General features: G+C 44.6%; 1 protein-coding gene across 3 annotated transcripts in view; it reads right to left on the reverse strand.

Moving 5' to 3' along the window:
* Positions 1-23,836, reverse strand: part of shtn3 (shootin 3) — a 127,304-nt gene that overhangs the window by 78,108 nt on the left and 25,360 nt on the right. Inside the window, exon 1 of one of the 3 annotated variants that reach the window (XM_087995507.1) lies at positions 21,784-21,925. The exons of the other annotated variants lie outside the window; for them this stretch is intronic. Coding sequence (XP_087851633.1) covers positions 21,784-21,802 — 19 coding nt within the window. The 5' untranslated portion in view covers positions 21,803-21,925. Of the gene's footprint in view, positions 1-21,783; positions 21,926-23,836 lie in introns of those variants that run through there. 3 annotated transcript variants of the gene reach the window in all.

The following is a 23,836-nucleotide window of genomic DNA, read 5'->3' on the forward strand; positions in this document are numbered from 1 at the left end:
ACTGAGTGTGAAAGTTGGCAAGGGGGTGAAAGTGAGGACTGCTGATGCTGGAGATCAGAGTTGAAGAGTGTGGTGCTAGAAAAGCAGTATCCAAGGAGCAGGAGAAAGTAAGCTCTTCATCAGGAAAGTTGGCAAATCATCTGCTGGAAAAGCACAGCAAGTGAGGCAGCACCCTGACAGCAAATCAGGGCAAGGCATGTACACTTAATGGTAAGATCCTAGGGAGTGTTGCTGAACAAAGAGACCTTGGAGTACAGGTTCATAGCTCCTTGAATTGAGAGTTGCAGGTAGATAGGATAGTGAAGAAGGCATTTGGTATGCTTTCCTTTATTGGTCAGAGTACTGAGTACAGGAGTTGGGAGGTTATGTTGTGGCTGTACATGACATTAGTTAGGCCACTGTTGGAATATTGCGTGCAATTCTGGTCTCCTTTCTATCAGAAGGATGTTGTGAAACTTGAAAGGGTTCAGAAAAGATTTACAAGGATGTTGCCAGGGTTGGAGGATTTGAGCTATAGGGAGAGGCTGAACAGGCTGGGGCTGTTTTCCCTGGAGTTTCAGAGGCTGAGGGGTGATCTTACAGAAGTTTATAAAATCATGAGGGGCATAGATAGGGTAAATAGACAAGGTCTTTTCCCTGGGATGGGGGAGTCCAGAACTAGAGGGCATAGGTTTAGGGTGAGAGGAGAAAGATATAAAAGAGACCTAAGAGGCAATTTTTTTCACGCTGAGGGTGGTACGTGTATGGAATGAGCTGTCAGAGGATGTGGTGGAGGCTGATACAACTGCAACATTTAAAAGGCATCTGGATGGGTATATGAATAGGAAGGGTTTGGAGGGATATGGGCCGGTTGCTAGCAGGTGGGACTAGATTAGATTTGGAATGGCCAAGTTGGACCGAAGGGTCTGTTTCCGTGCTGTATGCCTCTGACTCTCTGACCTGCTGTGCCCTTCCAGCACCACACTCTGATCTTCAGCATCTGCTGTCCTCACTTCCTCTGCAGCTGTGTGAAACTTTAGTTCTGTGTGGAGTTTGCACATTCTCCCCGTGTCTGCGTGGGTTTCCTCCGTGTGCTCCGGCTTCCTCGCACAGTCCAAAAATGTGCAGGTCAGGTGAATTGGCCATGCTAAATTACCCGTAGTGTTAGGTGCATTAGTCAGGGGTAAATGTAGGGGAATGGGTCTGGGTGGGTTGCTCTTCAGAGGGTTGGTGTGGACTTGTTGGGCCAAAGGGCCTGTTTCCACACTGTAAATAATCTAATCTAATCTAATCACATTTGGAGTACTGTGTGCAGTTCTGGTCACCACACTGTAGGAAGGATGTGGATGCTTTGGAGAAGGTGTGCAGGATATTACCTGGACTGGAGTGTAACTGCTGTAAGAATAGTTTGGACAAACTTGGATTGTTTTCACTAGAGTGTCAGAGGCTGAGGGGACAACTTGATCAAAGTATATAAAATAATGCGAGACGTAGCTAGGATGAATATTTGGAGTCTTTTTCTCGGAGTGGAAAAGTCAAACACCAGGAGGCATAGGGTTAAGGTGAGAGAGGGCAGTTCAAAGGAGATGAGTGAGGAAATTTCTTTTCCACAGATTGTGGTAGGTGCTTGCAAAGGGAGATGGTGGAAGCAGATACAATCGCAACATTTACAGACATTCAGATAGGCACATGAACAGAGAGATACCCACCATGTGCAGGCAGCTGCGAATGGTCAGCACAGACATGGTGGGCTTTTCCTGTGCTGTACTGTTCAATGTTCCATATGCCATTGTATCTGCGTTGGCTTTTTGCAAGAGCAACTTAGCTTGCTTACTCCTTCACATTTTCCCTATGACCCTGCAAATTCTGGGACACTGTCTCCATTGGTCAGAGCACTGGTATCATTAAATGCATTGGGGATCAAACAGACCATATGCTGCCAAGGGCAAATTCTTGATGCCAGACTCATTTGTGAACAGGAAGGGTGGGAAGTTGGCTGTGGAAAGCTAATAGTCCCATTTTGGTGTTATCCACAGGGCAGAGAAACCAAGAGGTTCTGAGAATTTCGCAGTCATTCCACAGAATACAATCTGGTAGTGACATCCATTCATGCAAGTCTCAAAGATACCCGAGCACGCAGTGATGTGATGGGAATTCAGGACACCAATATGCACAGAGTGTGAGATTTCACAGACAGAGCAACACCAACACAGCTCCAGGCTTGTGTTGATCAGGTTGTCCTGCAGTTCTCAAAGGTTCAGTTAGAAATATGATCCAGATGGGAGGCATTGCTTACAGTTTAATATCACCTTGACAGAGCTTCATTCGGTGAAGTTAGGAGAAAGGATTATGTGAGACATAAATTGAATGCAGTTGGCGCGTCTCAACCAGAAATTGATAAATGTAACCACAAGAAGCGTTTGTGTGGAGGGTAGGCAAAAGAACAGACTACATCCACACTCTTTGTTCATTCTGAACACAACTCTCATCTTCCAGTCTTGCTGCCACCAAATCCTTTATCTGGGAGAATGAAAACCATTTGGCAGCGGCCCAGGAATAAGGGCAAGCAAACATAACACAACTCCTAGTGACCCCGGAAAGCTTTACCTTGCTATCTGATGGCAGTCTGTTGTGACATTTTGGTGTGCGAGGTTATAATTAGACTGGAACTGTCAACATTTGCTCTTTATGTTTCATCACAGTCCTGCTTTCAGTGTCTGCTCAGCGGGCACAAGCTGGCCGATATTGTCTGTCAGCAAAGCCAGAGCGTTTTAATCATGGGGAGCACTCGGACTGAGATTTGTAATCAAAGACTGAGTGCCATGTTGCAAATGCTGTAGAAATATGGAGCATTATGTGCATCTTACCGCAGTGAGAGATTCTAAATCAGTTTATGTCAGTAAATATGAATGAAATTGACAAGGTTGGCTAAATGCCGTCTAAGCAGTAGGCAGGCATGATAATTGCAAGCAATGTCGCTCTAAATGAATTTCAGCTGTGGATTAGTTACCTCCAAACGTCTTTGCACATGTTTACATAAAAAAGGAATTTTAGCCCATCATGTCTGTGTCAGTCGACAAAGATTGGATATCTCTAATCCCGTTATCCAGCTCTTGGCTCACAGTCCAGGAGACGATGGCAAGGCAAGTGAGTTTCAAAATATTATTAAAATGTTACCAGAGTTTCTGACTCAACCACATTTTCAGACAGTGAATCCTAAACATCCATCACTGTCTGACTGCGAATATCTCCTCCACTCTCCTCTTAGCTTTCGAAATCTATGGTCCCTGGATGTTGACCCCTCGACTAAAGGAAAATGTCCCTTTCTGTACCCCCATTTTGAACAATAGAATCATAGAGATCTACAGCACAGAAACAGACACGTCAGTTCACCTCGCCCATGCCAACCAGATGTCCTAAACTAATCTAGTCCCAATTGCCAGCATTTAGCCCATATCCCTCTGAGCCCTTCATATTCAAATACCCATCCAAATGTCTTTTAAATGTCGTAATTGTACCAGTCTCCATCACTTCCTCTATTGGCTCGTCCCATACGTGCACTACCCTCTGTATGAAAAACATTGCCCCTTAGGTCCCTCTTATATCTTTCCCCTCTCACCCTAAACCTATGCCCTCTAGTTCTGGACTCCCCCACCCCAGGGAAAAGACTTAGTCTATTTATCCTCTCCAGGCCCCTCATGATTTTATAAACCTCTAAAAGGTCACTTCTCAGTCTCTGTCACTCCAGGGAAAACAGCCCTAGCCTGTTCACTATAGCTCAAACCCTCGAACCCTGGCAACATCCTTATAAATCTTTTCCGAACCCTTTCAAGTTTCACAACATCTTTCCGATAGGAAGGAGACCAGAATTGCACACAATATTCCAAAAGTGGTCTAACCAATGTCCGATACAGTGGCAACATGACCTCCCATCTCCTGTACTCAATACTCTGACCAATAAAGGAAAGCATACCAAGCGCCTTCTTCACTATCCTATCCACCTGTGACTCCACTTTCAAGGAGCTATGAACCTGCACTCCAAGGTCTTTTTGTTCAACAACACTCCCCAGGATCTTACCATTAAGTGTATAAGTCCTGCTCTGATTTGCTTTTCCAAAATGCAGCACCTCGCACTTATCTAAATTAAACTCCATCTGCCACTCCTCAGCCCATTGGCCCATCTGATCAGGATCCTGTTGTACTCTGAAGTATCCTTTTTCACTGTCCACAACACCTTCAATTTTAATGTCATCTGCAAACTTATTCGAAATGTTGTGGCTGTACAGGACAACGGTTAGGCAACTTTGGAATACTGGTCTCTCTCCCCAATAGTAAGGGTGGTCTGAGACTTGAAAGAGTTCAGAAAAGATATACGAGGGTGTAAGCAGGATTGGAAAGTTTGAGCTGTAGGGAGAGGCTGAACAGGCTGGGGCTATTTTCTCTGGACCATCGGAGGCTGAGGGGTGACCTCATAGAGGGTTATAAAATCATGAGGGGCATGGATAAGCTGAATAGCCAAGGTTTTTTCCCTGAAGGTAGGGGAGTCCAAAACTAGAGGCCACACGTTTAAAGTGAGAAGGGAAAGATTTAAAAGGGACCTGAGACGCAACTTTTTCACAGAGGGTGGTGCGTGTATGGAATGAGCTGCCAAAGGAAGTGGTGGAGGCTGAGACAAGCACAACATTTAAAAGGCATCTGGATGGGGACATAAATAGGAAGGGTTTAGAGGGATATCGGCCCAGTGGACAGCACAGTGGCTCAGTGGTTAGCATTGCTAACTCACAGCACCAGGGACCCAGGTTCGATTCCAGCCTCGGGTGACTGTGTGGATTTTGCACATTCTCCCTGTGTCGGTGTGGGTTTCCTCCCACATTCCAAAAGATGTGCAGGTTAGGGTGAATTGACTATGTTAAATTAACCATAGTGTTAGGTGTATTAGTCAGGGGGAAATGAGTCTGGGTGGATTACTCTTTGGAGGGTCAGTGTGGACTTGTTGGGCCAACAGGCCTGTTTCCATGCTGTAGGGAATCTAATCTAAGTGCTGACAAATGGGACGAAGTTAATTTAGGATGTCTGGGTCGGCATGGATGAGTTGGACCGAGTTGTTTCTGTGCTGTACAAATCTGTGATGCTTGGAAGCTTTGAATGGTAGACCTCTGATGTCAGGATTTCTGTAAAATCCACCTTAAATTGTGAGGAAGCAGTCAGTTTCAGAGCGAAAGCTGGTAAACTGTGTCAAAAAGCTCCATAAATTCTCTGTGAATACATTAAGGTTTTGTAGTATCTCTGTGTTTCCTGAAAGTCTGCTCACAATGCAGACGATTAGTTAATGATATGCATGTCAGAACCAATGTGACTTTCATTGTCCAATTATTACCATCACAAAGATCCTCTCAGAACCCATCTAAACTGAGCCTCTTAGCTCAGGAAGGAATAAGCTACTTAAACCCTTGCATTAACCTAAATCTATTTTCAACATTGCGTGAATAAATTAATGCTGTTAACATTTTCTGTAATTTGCTAATCTATCTCCATTTTTACTGACACTAATTTTCTGGTTCACTGGAGCTTAAGAAGTCTCTTATTAAACACAGACAATTGCTCCCTTCCCTCCTCATTGTCTGTGATTAGACCCAGACTTGATAATGGTGGTCAGAGTTTACAAAGGCACTGGCCTGAATTGGAAAGAAACTGCCAAGGGCAGCTGTGTGGTTCAGAGTCTTTTCCTACCATCCAAGTGATGAGGCACTTTAACAACTGGCTTTAACAATACCGTCCTCGATAAAGCCTAAGCATAATTCAATTGGAAAGAAACAATCAAAATGTTTAGGTCTACAGCAAATTCCTCTTCATCGCTTTCTGATTTGTCAAGACGTTTCTTACCACTGCAGCTGTCATCTAAAGAAACAAACTGGACTTGAAATACTAACTGTTTCTCTCAAAGGGACAATAGTTAGGCCACTTTTGGATTGTGAAACTTGAAAGGGTTCAGAAAAGATTTACAAGGATGTTGCCAAGGTTGGAAGGTTTGAACTACAGGGAGAGGCTGAATAGGCTGGGGCTGTTTTCCCTGGAGCGTCGGAGGCTGAAGGGTGATCTTAGGTTTATAAAATCATAGATAGGGTGAACAGGCAAGGTCTTTTCCTCAGGTTAAGGGACTCCAGAACTAGAGGGCATATGTTTAGGGTGAGAAGGGAAAGATATAAAAGGGACCTAAGGGGCAACGTTTTCATGCAGAGGGTGGTAGGCGTGTCTGGAATGAGCTGCCAGAGGAAGTGGTGGAGGCTGGTACAATTACAACATTTAAAAGGCATCTGGATGGGTATATGAATAGGAAGAGTTAAGAGGGGTATGGGCCAAATGCTGGCAGATGGGACTGGATTTATCTCAGATATCTGATTGGCATGGACGATTGGACCTAAGGGTCTGTTTCTATGCTGTGCAGCTTTATGACTCTAAGATGCTGACAGACTGGTCGTGTTTTTTCAGCTTTCTCAGTTTTTGTTTCAAATTTCCAGCACTTGGCATCTTTGTGTTTGTTAACTGTTTGCATTTGCTTTTTCCTTGACTTTGAAGCTTTTAAAGTCTTAGTTTAACCATTTTGAGAACCATTTTCTCAAAACTTAGTTTTGTAAGTAATGTACCTCTTGATAGAAAATGCACCTTATGCAGATTGTCATTATCATTCGGATTGGTCCTCACCAGCAAGTTAGGATAGAGTCATAGAGATGTACAGCATGGAAACAGACCCTTTGGTCTAACTCATCCATGCCACCTGATGAAGGAGCGTCGCTCCGAAAGCTAGTGTGCTTCCAATCAAACCTGTTGGACTACAACCTGGTGTTGTGTGATTTTTAATGTAATCCTATTTGCCAGCATTTAGCCCATATCCTTCTAAATCCTTCCTATTCATATACCCATCCAGATGCATACAGGAGACAGAGTTTGGAAGAAGCTCAATTATGGCCCATAAATATTCCAGAAAATTCCAAAGCAGTCAGGTAAGTCAGAGGAGAAAGTTTAGTTGGTGGTTCCACTCCGATCAGCCTCACCGTAGCCAGATTAGTAAAGGCTTCCATTCATGCTCCTGCACAGTGACCTCAGAGAATCCAATGACCCAATCGTACCCCCTTCCTTTCTGTGTTTCTCGTCAATCATCTGAGGATAAAGGGCTCACTTCTGAATTAATTTTATTAGCGCCTATTCTGCCAATGCTATCCACTCCCAAATTATCATTGCACTGTCCATAGGCTTGTGTAATAGTCAGGGATGAGATAAATTTATGTACTCAGGGAAAAAAAAACGTTGTGTTCAGCTCCTGCCAAAAATTCCACCTTCTTTCCATTGTTGTGAAGTTATGACGAACACAAGTATTAGAAACTTGAAAATCTAAATTCCAAATCCCTTCCTATTTGTCTTTTGTGTTTAAATTAGTGTTTAACTTATCCCTATAAAACATTGTCTGCCTTCATCATCACCTTGATCCTAGTGTGATTAAAACACCTCCAGCCTAAACTGCTTACTCATTCTCCATTTTCAACACTAATGGAATAGATTAGCAAACCAAACACTGGGACATTCATTGGGTTCTGGCTTGATGGAACTGAAACCAATGAAGCTCTCAAAAAGAATTGGCACTGATCGTTTCCAATGGAACTTGAGTCCAGAATGCTCATCCTCAAAACAAGAATGTCACAGTTAATATTCCCCAGTGGATCTTTAATGTAAAACGTACCATCTGCCATACCATTGTGGGCAGTCACTCAGTGATGGGGTATTATTGTCCACCTAGGAAACTCCGTGACATTGGTCATGGATTGCGAGGGTCTTTGGGAGGCTAATGAGGCTGATCCTGAAGCCACATCTTCCACCATGCATCTGGCAGGTGTTTCTGGAGGTAGGATCAGTCCTCAGTGTCAACATCACTCGCATTCCTTTCTCCAATTCCTTTTCCGTACTTCCTCTCGTGCTCTCAATGTTGAAATGCCTGAGTTCATGGGCAACAGGGACAGTTCATTCTTCCAGACCGTTGTTACTGCTCGTTATCCGTGAGGGTTCATACATGCTGGGTTCCAGATTGAGTTTGACTTTGATTTTCAATGGTAGGTAAATGAGCGGTTGGATGGGATTTTCCAATTGGGATGGTGATGAAACAGACTATTATTAAGGCACCTATCTTAGTCCCTTCCCCATGCAGGGGTGAAGAGGGGTGCTAAATCAGGAAGAAAGCTGCCAAAATCCTCTCCTGTTTATACAATGTACAAAAATTAAATTGACATAATTTGAATTCATTTCATGTTAGCATTTCAGTGACTGTATTGATGAATCTTTATCACATCAGTGTGGATAGAATTGGAATACAGGTCTCCAAATGAAAAAGCTGCACGTTAATTCACTGCAATATTTAATTTCAAGAAGCCTTAGGCTCTGACATTCAGGACAGTGACAGACACTGACATTTCAATGAGGCATAGCTCAGAACTGGAATTCTGAAATCTTCAGCACTCACTCTGGGGACCAATCCATATTTGCCGGAAAATCTTTAATGTTTATTGATTAAATTTAAAAATAAGTTTTTGTCCATTCTCAGAATGTTGCCAGATTTTGATTCTTTCGATGCTGACCGCCTGGATATTTGAATCACTTGCCAACTTGACTTAACAGTAGGAGGCATCTATTTTGGTTTGAGGCTCCTCCCACTGCCTTTAGTCATGTTTATAACAAACAAGTTACTCTGTAATGGGGCCGATTCTCAAACGGTTATAGGAGGCATGTCTAGAGAGCACTAGCAAGGAGAACTGATGTTGAAAAGCGGCCCATTATTCTGTCACCATCCTTAAGGTCACTTTCAGGGTAGCAGTTGGAGAGATAACGACCACCCAACAGCCAGTGAAATGAGCTATTACCGTCAATCTCCCACACCGACTGGAATTTTCCAGTCAGCTCACTATCCACGCCAGCACACCATCCTCACTACCCATCTCCACCCCACCCTCAGTCACCAGTAACTTTTCCCTCTTCAATTATTCATCCTGGAACGCGATAAATAGAAGACATAAAATATTGCCTTCATAAATATCACTAAGATCTGGGAACAATCTTTTAGATGAAGGGCTTTCTGTTTCTATGCAAGGTCTTCCCCTTGGGTTGAGTTTCAGGGCTAAACCTTACATTTCTTCGGCTAAGTGTGAGTTGTGTTCGGTTTTTCGGAGGGTTTGGCACACTGCGGCAGAGTGAGTTCTCCCATTGTATCTTGCCAAACTCGCCTCTTTGATTACCAACCCTCCTAGTAGTATTTCTTACGTCTTACTCTGCACCGTTCCCAGAACAACTCACCACTCACTGGATAACCATGGAAAGACTGACATCCCTGTGCCCACTCCATCTTCATCATATACCTGGGCTACACTGTCAGTGCAGAGTGGAGCTGCGCTGCATGGTTGCTGATGTCTGCCCCACATATGACCAGCAGGGGGTAGTGTCCTAGAAGTCCTCCGAGATGGAGTGGTGCAGGATACAAGGTTTCCTCATCCCTCAGCACCCCTACGGTAGGGGGCCATGACACCAAACTATGCTTGCCTGGGTTAAGGCAATCTTGGAGGGGGGAGACTGTGAGGTCTGCAGATGCTGGAGATCAGAGTTGAGAGTGTGTTGCTGGAAAAGCACAGCAGGTCAGGCAGCATCCGAGGAGCAGGAAAATCGATGTTTCGGGCCAGAACCCTTCATCTGGAGTCAATATAGGCCAGACATGTGGCCAGACAGGAAGTTGCCATCCTTACCTGGTCTGGCCTACAATTGTCTCCAGACCCATAGCAATGTGGTTGACTCTTAATTGCTCTCTAGGCAATTAGGGATGGGCAATAAATGCTGCATAGCCAGCAACTCCCTCATCCCATGAATGAATAAAGGGGGAAAAAAAAAGTCCCTCTCCACTCTCCGAATATAAGTTCCACCATCTTCTCTCCAATACCTCACACTCACTCCATCTCCATTACTGCACCCACCTCCACCCAAGGCCCATGCTCTGCCACTCCCACTGATGCTTGCAACATCTTCCCTCACTTGCTGCCCTCTATCCTAACCCTGACACCACTATCTGTACCTGCCCTCTGCACTACCTACTCGCACACTGGGACACCCCTAACCCACACCAAAAGGAAAAAGCTGTGGCATCCACTTTCATTTCCCACAATGTTTGTCTGTCTTTCTCTCTCTCTCATTCCAGAAGGAAAACAGCTCCCCCTGTAGGGCAGGAAGAATCAGGTGGTGAGGGAGAGGTGGGAGTGGTGGAGTTGGGAGAGTATGGTGTGGTTGGGGAGGGGGGGAGGGGGGGACATTGCCTGTCATTTGGTTCCTCACCCTTTAAGAGGACAACATCCTGACTCTGATCCATGTATTCCCTCACACACACCCCTCCCCCCCACGCAGACACAGCAAGACTGGAACTAGTATCAGAGATTGCTCTTGACTTACAGTGCCAGGACCCTTTGTGTGAAGGTTATCCCCTTAGACATAACCCACTGCCGGCTGACCAACACTGCCGGCTACTTGCGGAGCGTTTCAGAGAACACCTCTGGGACACCCGGACCAACCAACCCAACCACCCTGTAGCTCAACATTTCAATTCCCCCTCCCACTCCACCAAGGATATGCAGGTCTTTGGACTCCTCCATCGTCAGACCACAACAAAACGACGGTTGGAGGAAGAACGCCTCATCTTCCGGCTAGGAACCCTCCAACCACAAGGGATGAACTCGGATTTCACCAGTTTCCTCATTTCCCCTCCCCCCACCCTGTCTCAGTCAAATCCATCAAATTCAGCACCGCCTTCCTAACCTGAGATCTTCTTCCCGACCTCTCCGCCCCCACCCCAGTCTGACCTATCACTCTCACCTTGACCTCTTTCCACCTATCACATTTCCGACGCCCCTCTCCCAAGTCCCTCCTCCCTACCTTTTATCTTAGCCTGCTGGACAAACTTTCCCCATTCCTGAAGAAGGGCTTATGCCCGAAACGTCGATTCTCCTGTTCCCTGGATGCTCCTTGAGCACTAGGAAGAGCCTGGTAGCTTTGGCTCAGGGGCAAAGTGCACCATGGGAAGGCTTGGCAAGTTAGGGGATGCTGTGAACACACCATTAGATTCAGAGGGATTAATCACCATGACAACAAACAAAGAGCCCAGAGATGCAGCCCAGTCCACTCCAAAAGCTGCTTCCACATTCCTGGGCACCCAGTGTCCTAGCGACACATTACAATAGCATCACTGTGCAGCTGGGGGAAGGGCAGAGGATCCTGTAAGTGGATCGGAGATGTGCCAATGAGGGTTCTCAGAGGCCGGCACATGTCAGATACCAATGTCCCTGGGCACGGAGTTTAGGAAGCTATTGGCCGTGGAGTGTGCCCTGAAATGTTGATGCCCATTGTCCAACATTTGGAACAAGCAGAGAGCTGGATCCGGTAGCTGCTCACTGTAGGTTTCGTTTCAAGTTTTCCTGATACTGAGCTTGTTTAGCAGATTTGGTCAGATGGGAGCAGAATATTAATAAGGTGATTTGGACTCTGAGCAATCATTAATGACTGTCAATTGGCAACATGCTGACTGGAAACTCATCGCGCTGCTTATGAAAAGCATAAAAGATGGAGTGAGATGTTCTTACTAGCGAGGTTGTTGTTGCTTGATTCGGCCACACAGCTCCCCATAGTCCACATTGTTCAGACTCACCTTTGACCCCACTCTTAATGTACACTTCAATAAAGGGACCTCATGTACTCTATGGAACTCCCTGCACTTTCATCTGCTCAGCATTTGGAATATAGAACAGTACAGCGCACAAACAGGCCCTTCAGCCCACAATGTTGTGCCAAAATGAAGCCAAAATAAGCATCCCTTCTTCCTGCCCTTGATCCATAAATCTCCATTCCTTACATATTCATGTGCCTAGCTAAAAGTCCCTGAAATGTCCTTATTGTATCTGCTTCCACTACCACCCCCGACAGTGTGTTCCAGACTCCTATCGCCTTCTGTGTAAAAAACTTACCCTTCACATTTCCTTTGACCATCCCCTCCCTCTGACCTTAAATAAGTTTAAGGGCAAGACTGAACAGCAAAACCATTTCTCCAGCTTGCGGGAATACAATAACAAATCTTCATTTTCATTTCAAAGACAAATATACGTTAGTGATTTTTGAGAAGGTTTGTAGCTCAGGTTGATGATAAGTCTGGAAGTTAGCTCACTGAGCTGGAAGGTTTGTTTTCAGACGTTTCGTCACCATACTGGGTGACATAATCAGTGAGAGTCTCTTGTAAAGCGCTGGTGGTATGTCCCGTCTCTCTATTTATAGGTCTCGGTTTCTTAAGGAGGTTGATGTCATTTCTGGTTCTTTTTCAAGGGAAGGTAGATAGGATCTAAATCAATGTGTTTATTTCTGGTTAGAATGCCATGCCTCTAATAATTCTCATGCATGTCTTTGTTTCGCTTGTCCTAGGATATGTAGCGCAGCGAGCTAACTTACATACAAATATACATTCTGTCAGACCAGGTTCAATCTATAAACTAACAGATAAATTTGATTAAAATTAGAGCAATAAAATGAGCAGTAAATATACATTTGGCACCATTTGTATTTTCACAAGTTACAAACTCTACTAATCGGCTTGAAATGTTGAGACAATAAAACGATTTTCCATTTCACTTATCAACATTTTATTGATCCTTCAAGCATGCTCTCTGATTTCTTACATAATGCAACATTACTGCAGAAACAGATCTCTGTTGGCCTTAATCTTGCTGACTGATTGCCAACTGAGATAGCATCAAGCACCAATATATCTCAATCCTACAAAGGGATATCGGAACTGTACTGATTAAAAACAGAAACTCTAAGAAAGATACTGTATTGACTGTTACTTATTCTCTACATTGGGGAGACTGGAAAACTCCTCTACATTGGGGAGACTGGACGCCTCCTAGCAGAGCGCTTTAGGGAACATCTCCGAGACACCCGCACCAATCAACCACATCGCCCAGTGGCTCAACATTTCAACTCCCCCTCCCACTCTGCCGAGGATATGGAGGTGCTGGGCCTCCTCCACCGCCGCTCCCTCACCACCAGACGCCTGGAGGAAGAACGCCTCATCTTCTGCCTCGGAACACTTCAACCCCAGGGCATCAATGTGGATTTCAACAGTTTCCTCATTTCCCCTTCCCCCACCTCATCCTAGCTTCTAACCTCCAGAAACTCGATCCCCTGACCTGTCCGGACTTGTCCGACCTGCCCAGCTCCTTTTCCACCTATCCATTCCACCCTCTCCTCCCTGACCTATCACCTTCATCTCCTTCCCCACTGACCTATTGTACTCTATGCCACTCTCTCCCCACCCCCACCCTCCTCTAGCTTATCTCTCCACGTTTCAGGCTCTCTGCCTTTATTCCTGATGAAGGGCTTTTGCCCGAAACGTCGATTTTGCCTGTCCTCGGATGCTGCCTGAACTGCTGTGCTCTTCCAGCACCACTAATCCAGAATCTGGTTTCCAGCATCTGCAGTCATTGTTTTTACCTTGTTACTTGTTGTGTTCAAGCGCAGACTAGGTTTGGACATTCTGTTTGGAAGTAGATGGAGGTTTGGATTAGGAATTGGCTGGATGGAAGAAGACAGAGGGTAGTAGTTGATGGCAAAGTTTCTTCATGGAGTGCCGTCACTAGCGGTGTTCCGCAAGGATCTGTTTTGGGACCATTGCTGTTTGTCATTTTCATAAATGACCTGGAAGAGGGGTTAGAAGGTTGGGTGAGCAAGTTTGTGGATGATACGAAAGTCGGAGGAGTTGTTGACAGTGAGGAAGCATGTGGCAGGTTACAGCAGGATATAGAGAAGCTGCAGAGCTGGGCAGAAAGGTGGCAGATGGAATTCAATGTAGCTAAGTGCGAGGTGATTCACTTTGGGAAGAATAACAAAAAGATGGGGTACTGGGCTAATGGTCGGATACTTGGTAGTGTGGATGAGCAGAGGGATCTTGGTGTCCATGTACACAGATCTCTGAAAGTTGCCACCCAGGTAAATAGTGCGGTGAGGAAGGCATATGGCGTACTGGCTTTTATTGGTAGAGGAATTGAGTTCCGGAGTCCTGAGGTCATGATGCAGTTGTATAAGACTCTGGTACGGCCGCATCTGGAATATTGTGTGCAGTTTTGGTCGCCATACTATAGGAAGGATGTGGAGGCATTGGAACGGGTGCAGAGGAGGTTTACCAGGATGTTGCCTGGTATGGAAGGAAAATCGTATGAGGAAAGACTGAGGTACTTGGGGCTGTTTTTCACTAGAGAAAAGAAGGTTTAGGGGTGACTTGATTGAGGTGTACAAGATGATTAGGGGGTTAGATAGGGTCGACAGTATGAACCTTTTCCCGCGTATTGAGTCGGGTATTACAAGGGGGCATAGCCTTAAATTAAGGGGGGGTAGATATAGGACTGATGTTAGGGGTAGGTTCTTCACTCAGCGAGTCGTTAGTTCATGGAATGCCCTGCCAGTAACAGTGGTGGACTCTCCATCTTTATGGGCATTTAAGAGGGCATTGGATAGGTATATGGAGGATAGTGGGTTAGTGTAGTTTAGGTGGGCTTGGATCGGCGCAACATCGAGGGCCCAAGGGCCTGTACTGCGCTGTATTCTTCTATGTTCTATGTTCTAGATGCAAATTAAAAATATTGACCTATTAAAGATTTTACAAAGTCAGAAGTCACATGACACCAGGTTATAATCTGACAGGTTTATTTGAAATCACAAATGTAAGCGCTCTGAAAGCTTGTGATTTCAAGTAAACCTGTTGGACTATAACCTGGTGTCATGTGACTTATGACTTTGTTCACCCCAGTCCAACACCGCCAACTCCATCAAGACTTTGCTGTTAGATCTCCCATTCAATTATAATAACATTGTTCAGCTTATCCATAACATCCCAGGTGTTAAATCAATCAAATTGAATGTCACCCATCACTTTTTAGTTAAGCACAGCTTTTAAGGAATAATGCATCTAAAATGAGCTGTTCTCCTACCAAGCTGTTATCTATACGCTGATGAAAGTTAGCTAGGATCAATAGTAAAACCTATGTCTACCAAAACCAAGAATAAAACAAGACAGAAATGTTTCACCTCATTAATATTCTGGTCCTATCTGACCAAATCCATCAAACAAGCTCAATGTCGGGAAAACTCAACACAATACCTTGAGCAAGCACCCACTGGATTCAGCTCTCCACTGGCTCCAAATGACTGCTTGGACACTAGGAATTTGTTTCCATCAGGCGGGGATACTAGGACCCATGGGCACAGCCTTAGAATTAGAGGGGGTCAATTTAAAATGGAAATGAGGAGACATTTCCTCTGCCAGAGAGTGGTGGGCCTGTGGAATTCATTGCCATGGAGCACAGTAGAGGCTGGCACGTTAAATGTCTTCAAGGTAGAGATTGATAAATTCTTAATCTTGCAAGGAATTAAGGGATACGGGGAGAATGCCGGTAAGTGGAGTTGAAATGCCCATCAGCTATGATTGAATGGCAGAGTGGACTCGATGGGCTGAATGGCCTTACTTCCACTCCTATGTCTCATGGACTGCCATGCTGAACAATGGGCAACAATATTTCTGGGTGCACTCCATGGCCCCTAGCCTCCTGAATGCCAAATCCAGGGGCATTGGTATCTGACATGTGCCAGCCTCTGAGAACGCTCATTGGCACATCTCCGATCCACTTACAGGATCCTCTGCACTTCCCCCGGCTGCATGGAGCTGCTATTGTAATGGACACTGTGCTTTATGTCTCTATATGTCATTGAACCTTAAAACATTGCTGCTCACTGCCTATGTAAAAAAATGCTACCACAGAGGAAAGCTCAGTCTCTCTATTGACTTTAAACTCCTTGAAGAAGCCAAAAAGACTATTCAACGCAGACAAAAAAAAGTTTCATTCATCAGACTTCTTGAGCTGAAATGATGTTTCCACCTTGCAGCAACCAAAACTGAGATGGAAACGAAGTGGACGTGACCTAAAAATGACCAACTATGGTATGATGGTTATGTTGAGTGAAAGCTTTTGTGTTGTGAATGTTAATTTTGAGATATTAACTATGTTCCTGTCAACAAATTCCTTGTTAGATCTGCCACAAAGCCAAGAAATTCATCAGCTTTCTCAGCCAGTAAACATTCTTTGTCAAAATGTCATACCTTAGAGATGAAACTAACTTGATTTCATCAGTTTCCGAATAGAATCAGTGACACCGTTAGAGGCATACGGCTAATTTGTAAATGTTGATGAATGAGAGCTAATTTTTTCCTTCATAGACTGATATCCATTTATACTAACAGCACCAGCTAAACCCCTGAGTGCTGAGATGATGGTCCTATAACTGGGCATAACCTGAAAGTGGGTTTTAAGGATTTTTGTATTAACCATTCCTCCAACACATAGAGTCAAAGTGCTGTACAGCACGGAAACAGATCCTTCGGTTCAACTTGTCCATGCTGACCAGATATCCTAAATTAATCTAGTCCCATTTGCCAGCACTTGGTCCATATCTCTCCAAACCCTTCCTATTCATATGCCTTTTAAATGTTGTAATTGTACCAGCCTCCACCACTTCCTCTGGCAGCTCATTCCATACATGGACCACTCTCTGTATGAAAAAGTTACCCCTTAGATCCCTTTTAAATCTTTCACCTCTCACCCTAAACCCATGCTCCCGAGTTCTGGACTCCCTCACCCCAGGGAAAAGACTTTGTCTATTTACCCTATCCATGCCCCTCATGATTTTATAAACCTCAATAAGGTCACCCCTCAGCCTTCGACGCTGCAGGGAAAACAGCCCCAGCCTATTCAGCCTCTCCCTGTAGCTTAAATCCTCCAACCCTGACAACATCCTTGTAAATCTTTTCAGAACCCAATAAAGATATTTTTTTAAAGGTGAGCTAATTCATGACCTTCTTTTAAATCTCTGCCTAAAGTCATATGACGGAAAGTGTACAAATCCTTTTCCCTTTGGTGGGAACTGTACACTCTGTTTTCATCCAAATCTCATTAGTTTAATCAGCAAAGTAAAAGGAACTGCTTAGTTTATTAGGAAGAGTTTAAAGTAGAGTTACAATTCCATTTAGTTTCTATACACACAGATAGCTTAATCTCAGATCTGCATGTTGTATAATTTAATTGGTTTTACATAACAGGTGAGGAGAAAGTGAGGTCTGCAGATGCTGGAGATCAAAGTTGAAACTTTATTGCTGGAACAGCACAGCAGGTCAGGCAGCATCCAGGGAACAGGATGAGGTGCCAGTGTTGGACTGGGGTAGACAAGGTAAAAACAAAGACTGCAGATGCTGGAAACCTGAGTCTAGATTAGAGTGGTGCTGGAAAAGCACAGCAGTTCAGGCAGCATCCGAGGAGTAGTAAAATCGACGTTTCGGACAAAAGCCCTTCATCAGGAAAATAGGCTGAGAGCCTGAAACGTGGAGACAAGGGGTAGACAAGGTCAAGAGTCACACAACACCAGGTTATAGTCCAACAGGTTTATTTGAAATCACAAGCCTTCAGAGCACTGCTCCTTTTGATTTGATTTATTGTCATGTGTACCTAAGTACAAAGAACAAAGAACAAAGAAAATTTACAGCCCAGGAACAGGCTCTTCAGCCCTCCAAGCCTGAGCCGATCCAAATGTACTGTCTAAACCTGTCGGTCAATTCCTAGGCATTTGTATCCCTCTGCTCCCTACCTACTCATGCATCTGTCCAGACGCTTCTTAAATGAATCTACCGTGCCTGCCTCTACCACCTCTGCTCGCAACGCGTTCCAAACGCCCACCACACTCTGTGTGAAGTACTGTACAGTGAAAAACTTTGTTTGCCATCAGTTCAGGAAGATCATAGTAATCAAGGACATACAGATCATAGGGTGAGAAAATAACTTAGACAGAGGCATGCAGGTTATTTCACACAGGGCGGCGCTTGGAAAGATCAGCATTAGCAAGATCAACATTATTCGAAGTTAGACAGGCATTCATCAGTCTAGTAACAGCTGAGAAGAAGCTATTCCTGAACTTGCTGCTGTGTTTGTTCAAGCTGCTGTATTTTCTGCCTGATGGAAGAGGTTGTAGGAGATCATTAGCAGGGTGGGAGGGGTCTGTGATGATGTTGGCAGCCTTTCTGCAGCAGCGAGCCGTGTAAATGGAATCAATGGATGGAAGATTGGCTTCCATGATGGTCTGGGCTGTGCGCACCATCTTCTGTAGTTTCTGTCCCAGTGCATAATGGTCCTGGGCAAAGCAGTTGCGTACCAGGCCGTTACACACTGGGACAGTATACTTTCAATGGTGCATCTGTAAAAGGTTCACCTGACAAAGGAGCAGCACTCTGAAAGCTTGTATTTCAAATAAACTTGTTGGACTATGACCTGATGTCGTGTGATTTCGGACCTTACAGAAAGAACACAGGCTTGTTTGGAAAACTATTTGTTGTGGATTCCGAAAGCCATCTGAACAATTTTTGAATCATCTCAGAATTTATAAGCTTGAGCTTTTGGAGGGGGTGTTCTAGGCACATAACACATTAAAAACACAAATTCTGACACTGAATAAGAATCTCTCAGAAGCTGCTGGAACAGAATGGGGAAGAGCCTAGAAATAAATCCTATAGAGTCATAGTCATAGTCATAGAGATGTACAGCATGGAAACAGACCCTTCTGTCCACCCGTCCATGCCGACCAGATATCCCAACCCAGCCTAGTCCCACCTGCCTGCATTTGGCCCATATACCTCTAAACCCTTCCTATTCATATACCCATCCAGATGCCTTTTAAATGTTGCAATTGTATTAGCCTCCACCACTTCCTCTGGCAGCTCATTCCATTCAAACACTATCCTCTGTGTGAAAAAGTAGCCCTTTAGGTCTCTTTTATAGCTTTCCCCTCTCACCCTAAACCTATGCCCTCTAGTTCTGGACTCCCTGACCCCAGGGAAAAGACTTTGTCTATTTATCCTATCCATGCCCCTCACAATTTTGTAAACCTCTATAAGGTCACCCCTCAGCTTCTGCACTCCAGGGAAAACAGCCCCAGCCTGTTCAGCCTCTCCCTGTAGCTCAGATCCTCCAACCCTGGCAACATCCTTGTAAATCTTTTCTGAACCCTTTCAAGTTTTACAACATCTTTTCGATAGGAAGGAGACCAGAATTGCACACAATATTCCAACAGTGGCCTAACCACTGTCCTGTACAGCCGCAACAGGACCTCCCAACTCCTGTACTCAATGCTCTGACCAATAAAGGAAAGCATACCAAACGCCTCTTCACTATCCTATCTACCTGTGGAGCAGGAAAATTGCTGACAGTCAAAGCAGCTATGAAAACACAAAACATCACTTGCTGAATGAACAAAGGCAGTAGAACTAGATACGGAATAGATAATTCCTGAAAATAAACAATGCTGGAGATCACAACAGGTCAGGCAGCATCTGTGGAGAGAGAGAGAGAGAGAGAGAGAGGGGAAACTAATGTTTCGAGTCCAGCTGACATTTCAATAATGTTTCGAATCAGAGCTGGCCTGAAGTGTGGGCATGGAGTGCTGGGGGAGTAAGGATGTTGCTGCAGCAGATTAATTGATCAGAATGTGAGAATGGCAGAACAAAGGTGTGTCTAACTGCCAGACTGGAAAGGACAGACAGTCCCACTAGGCTAGGGGTGGGGAAGAGAGGACGTGGTGACAGAGAACGTAATAAGCAAAGTTAAAAGAAAGGGAAGGATTGGGAGTAAGTTCACAATTTGAAGGTGTTGAACTCAATATTAAGCCCAGAAGGCTATAAAGTGCCCAGTTTGAAGATGAGATGTTGTTCCTCCATTTTGCGCTGGGGCTCACTGGAACACTGCAGTATGCCAGGGATGGACAAGTGTCATTCCCACCTCCTATACCTTTACAGTTATGTTCCACTCATAATGCACTGTTTTCCCTGGAGCCTCTGAGGGTGAGGGGTGACCTTATGGAGGTATATAAAAACATGACGGGCATGGATAGGTAAATAGACAAGGTTTTTCTCCAGAATGGGGGATTCCAAAATTAGAGGGCATAGGTTTAAGGTAAGAGGGAATGATTTAAAAGGGACCTAAGGGCAACTTCTCCAGAGAGTGGCAGATGTATGGAGTGAGTTGCCAGAGAAAGTGGTGGAGGTTGGTACAATCATAACATTTAAAAGGTATCTGGATGGGTACATGAATAGGAAGGGTTCAGAGGGATATGGACCAAATGCTGGTAAACAAGACTAGAGTAGGTTAGGATATCTAGTTGGCATGTTTGAGTTGGCCTCAAGGGTCTGTTTCCATGTTGTACATCTCTACGACTCTATTTCAATAAATCTGTACAAAATTTCAGATGTGGAAACAACTGTTTGATATTGAGAGTAAAGAGGACACTGAGAAAACTCAAAATTATAATATATGATCCCAGATATCCATATGTCTATTCCAGATTCAGGTCAAATCCCATTATCAATGCAATATGTGGTTACCTATAACATTTCTGGGCACCACCATTTAGAATCCAGAAAGACAGAGAAGACTGATAGGCTGTTTCACACACATGAGCTGAAACAAACAGACTCATTGTTCTCCAGTCTCAAACTAATATCCTTTGGGCGGACCACTCTATCAACATTCGTTCACTCGAACTATGGTCTCTTTATTAAGTACACGTACTTTGAGACAACACATGTATCTGTGTGTTCCAATGTTTTGAAGGTCAAAAATAGAAAAAATACTAATATTTGAAGAGAGAGAGGAAACATGTAAAAGAAAGCAGAGAGGGGTAGATGAAAACTTTAAAAGAGTTTGCTAAATGGTGCTAATAGTGAAACATTAGAATCCTTGTTCATAACTATATTCCACTCTCCTCCACCTGATCATCTAAATGCCTTTGTGCTGGACTCAGTCATACAGCACAGAAACAGACTCTTAGGTCCAACCAATCCATGCCGGCCATGTTGCCAAACTAAACTACTCCCACCTGTCTGCACTTGGCCCATATCGCTCCGAACATTTCTTATTCATGTACTTATCCAAATGACTCATCACTGCCCTTTCATATTGATGTCCTAAATTTTCTTGAAAAACATGAAACAATGGAGAATACACATGGGAAAACAAAAAGACATGTAAAATGATTTGGCTTAACGTCCCTTATAACATGCAGCGAAACAAGTGAATTTTCCACAATCAAGCATCCCTTTAGTAATCAAAATCAGAAATTGCAGGCGAAACTCAGCAGGCCCCTGCAGCATCTGTAGAGAGAAAGCAGAGGTCAACATTTTGAGTCCAGTGACTTGTCATCGAAACTGCTCGATGGTGGGGTTATGGTCCGGAGGAGCAACGTCGGGGGTCAGTCTGCCAAAGAACAGCACCACCGGCAGGGTGATGACAAAGTCAGGACTGGATCCGAGAGCACGGAGTGCAGTCAGTACAGAGGGAGATTGGTTTAAATGGGTAAGGAACCTGGGGGGCAGGGAGCAGAGAAATTAGGGTAACCAAAGTCACAACAGCAATTCTCAATGAACAGGTCAAGTGCAGATAAAAGGGAGGGTTCCAGGCGGATTATTTCAATTATTTCAATGTGAATTAAATCTAATAAACAAAGCATCAATGTTATCTGTAAGATACACGCAGTGACAGACTCCTGTATTATGACACAACTTGCTTTGAATTCTATCAGCACAGAGACAGATTCTCAAACTACAATGAAAAACAGCCTTGACCTACCGTCCCCTTCACTTCCAGTACTTACAGCAACAACAACGATTCATCAATGTCCAGTCATCTTTGTAACTGAATCTCCTTCCATTTTAACTGCGGTGCCTGGAACAGACAATTCTGGAATTGCTAATGACTACTCTCTGTAAGTTAACACTCTCTGCTTCACCTGACTATATAATTTATTCAAAGACACAGAGACAACCAATTCTGTTATACTTTAGTATCTGACTAGAACATAAAGCTCTCAAAACATTGCTAAATGCTGATAAATGATATACAATTATTCTAAATTGTTGAAGTGATGCACACACAGTTGGCAGTGACCTCCACTGTGTCATTGTCTGCCCTGGCATTGTGCCAGTCAGTACACAACAAACCAGCACTACTTGGATCAGACTAGCCTTTCTTTGTAAGTGTACAGTAAATCATAAAGGTTTTCTTTACAAATAGCTTTCCAGTGGTAGGCCACTAGTATTCACCATAAACCCACCGACTCCCGCAGCTACCCGGACTATACATCCTCGCACCCTGCTTCCTGTAAATACTCCATTCCATTCTCCCGGTTCCTCCATCTCCATCACAAATGTTCCAATGAGGCCAACTTCAACAAGGGAGCCTCCGAAATGTCCACCTTCTTCCTCAACCGAGGATTCCCCAGCGCCGTTGTTGACAGGGCTCTCAACTGGGTCCAACCCATCTCCCGCATTTCCACCCTCACCTCCTCCCCACCCTCCTACAACAGCAATAGGCTTCCCCTTGTCCTTACCTACTATCCCACCAGAATCCATATCCATGAGGCCATCAGGCAACATTTCGGCCACCTCCAGTGAGATGCCACCACCAGACACAGATTCCCCTCCCCTCCCTTCTCTGCCTTCTGCAGGGACCATCCCCTCCAGGACGCCCTGGTCCACTCTTCCTTCACTCCCAACAAACCCCCCAACCCCCATGGCACCTTCCCCTGCAACCACTGAAGGTGTAACACCTGCCCATTCCCCTCCTCCTTCTCACTATCCAAGGGCCCAAACATACCTACCAGGGGAAGCAGCACTTTACCTGCACTTCTCACAATCTAGTCGACTGCATTCACTGCTCACAACATGGTCTCCTCTACACTGGGGGAAACAAAGTGTAGACTAGGTGAATGCTTCACAGAACATCCACATTCTGCCCATAAAAGTGACCCGGAGCTTTCATTTGCCTGCCACTTCAACACCCCACCTATTTCCTGACCAACATCTCTGTCTCAGGCTTGCTGCAGGGCTCCAGTGAAGCTCGGCACAGACTAAAAGGCCAGCATCTCATTTTCCACTTGGGGACCTGTCAGCACTTTGCACTCAATGTCGAGTTCAATAATTTTAGGACCTGAACTCCCCTGTGTCCTGGCCCCTTACCACACACACACCAGGCCTTGTTATTACATAGACTGTCATTACACATGATCTATTGTTGCCACTAACAGTCCACATTAACAGCTATTCATCCTCCCAGCGTTACCGAATCCTTTGTCTGTCAAACTGTTCTTCTCTCTCTTTGGGCTCTATCCGCACCCATCATTTACTCCTTACCAACTCCCCCCACTCTACCTTCTGCAATAAACCGACATTTTCCTCACTACTATCAGTTCTAAGGGTCACTGGATCTGAAATATTAACTCTACTTTCTCTTCACAGATGCTGCCAGACCTGCTGAGCTTTTCTAGCAACTTCTGTCTTTGTTTCTGATTTACAGGATCTACAGTTCTATCGGTTTTTAATTCAGTTTGAAATGACCTGGTGCATGCAGTTAACTTCATAATGGTCATTGATTCTATCTCAAGGTTCCCTTTTGTTATTACAGGTGAAGAAAGCTTTAAGGAGAAAGTGAGGACTGCAGATGCTGGAGATCAGAGCTGAAAATGTGTTGCTGGAAAAGCGCAGCAGGTCAGGCAGCATCCAAGGAACAGGAGAATCGACGTTTCGGACATAAGCCCTTCTTCAGGAATGAAGAAGGCTTCCTGCAGAAGGGCTTATTCCTTGGATGCTGCCTGACCTGCTGCGCTTTTCCAAGAAAGCTTTAAGAACAACCGTGGCAGACCATAAGAA

Source organism: Chiloscyllium plagiosum, unplaced genomic scaffold (genome assembly GCF_037043375.1).
Source record: "Chiloscyllium plagiosum isolate Xiang-an unplaced genomic scaffold, Cpla_swu_hap1 HiC_scaffold_16, whole genome shotgun sequence".
Taxonomy (NCBI): domain Eukaryota; kingdom Metazoa; phylum Chordata; class Chondrichthyes; order Orectolobiformes; family Hemiscylliidae; genus Chiloscyllium; species Chiloscyllium plagiosum.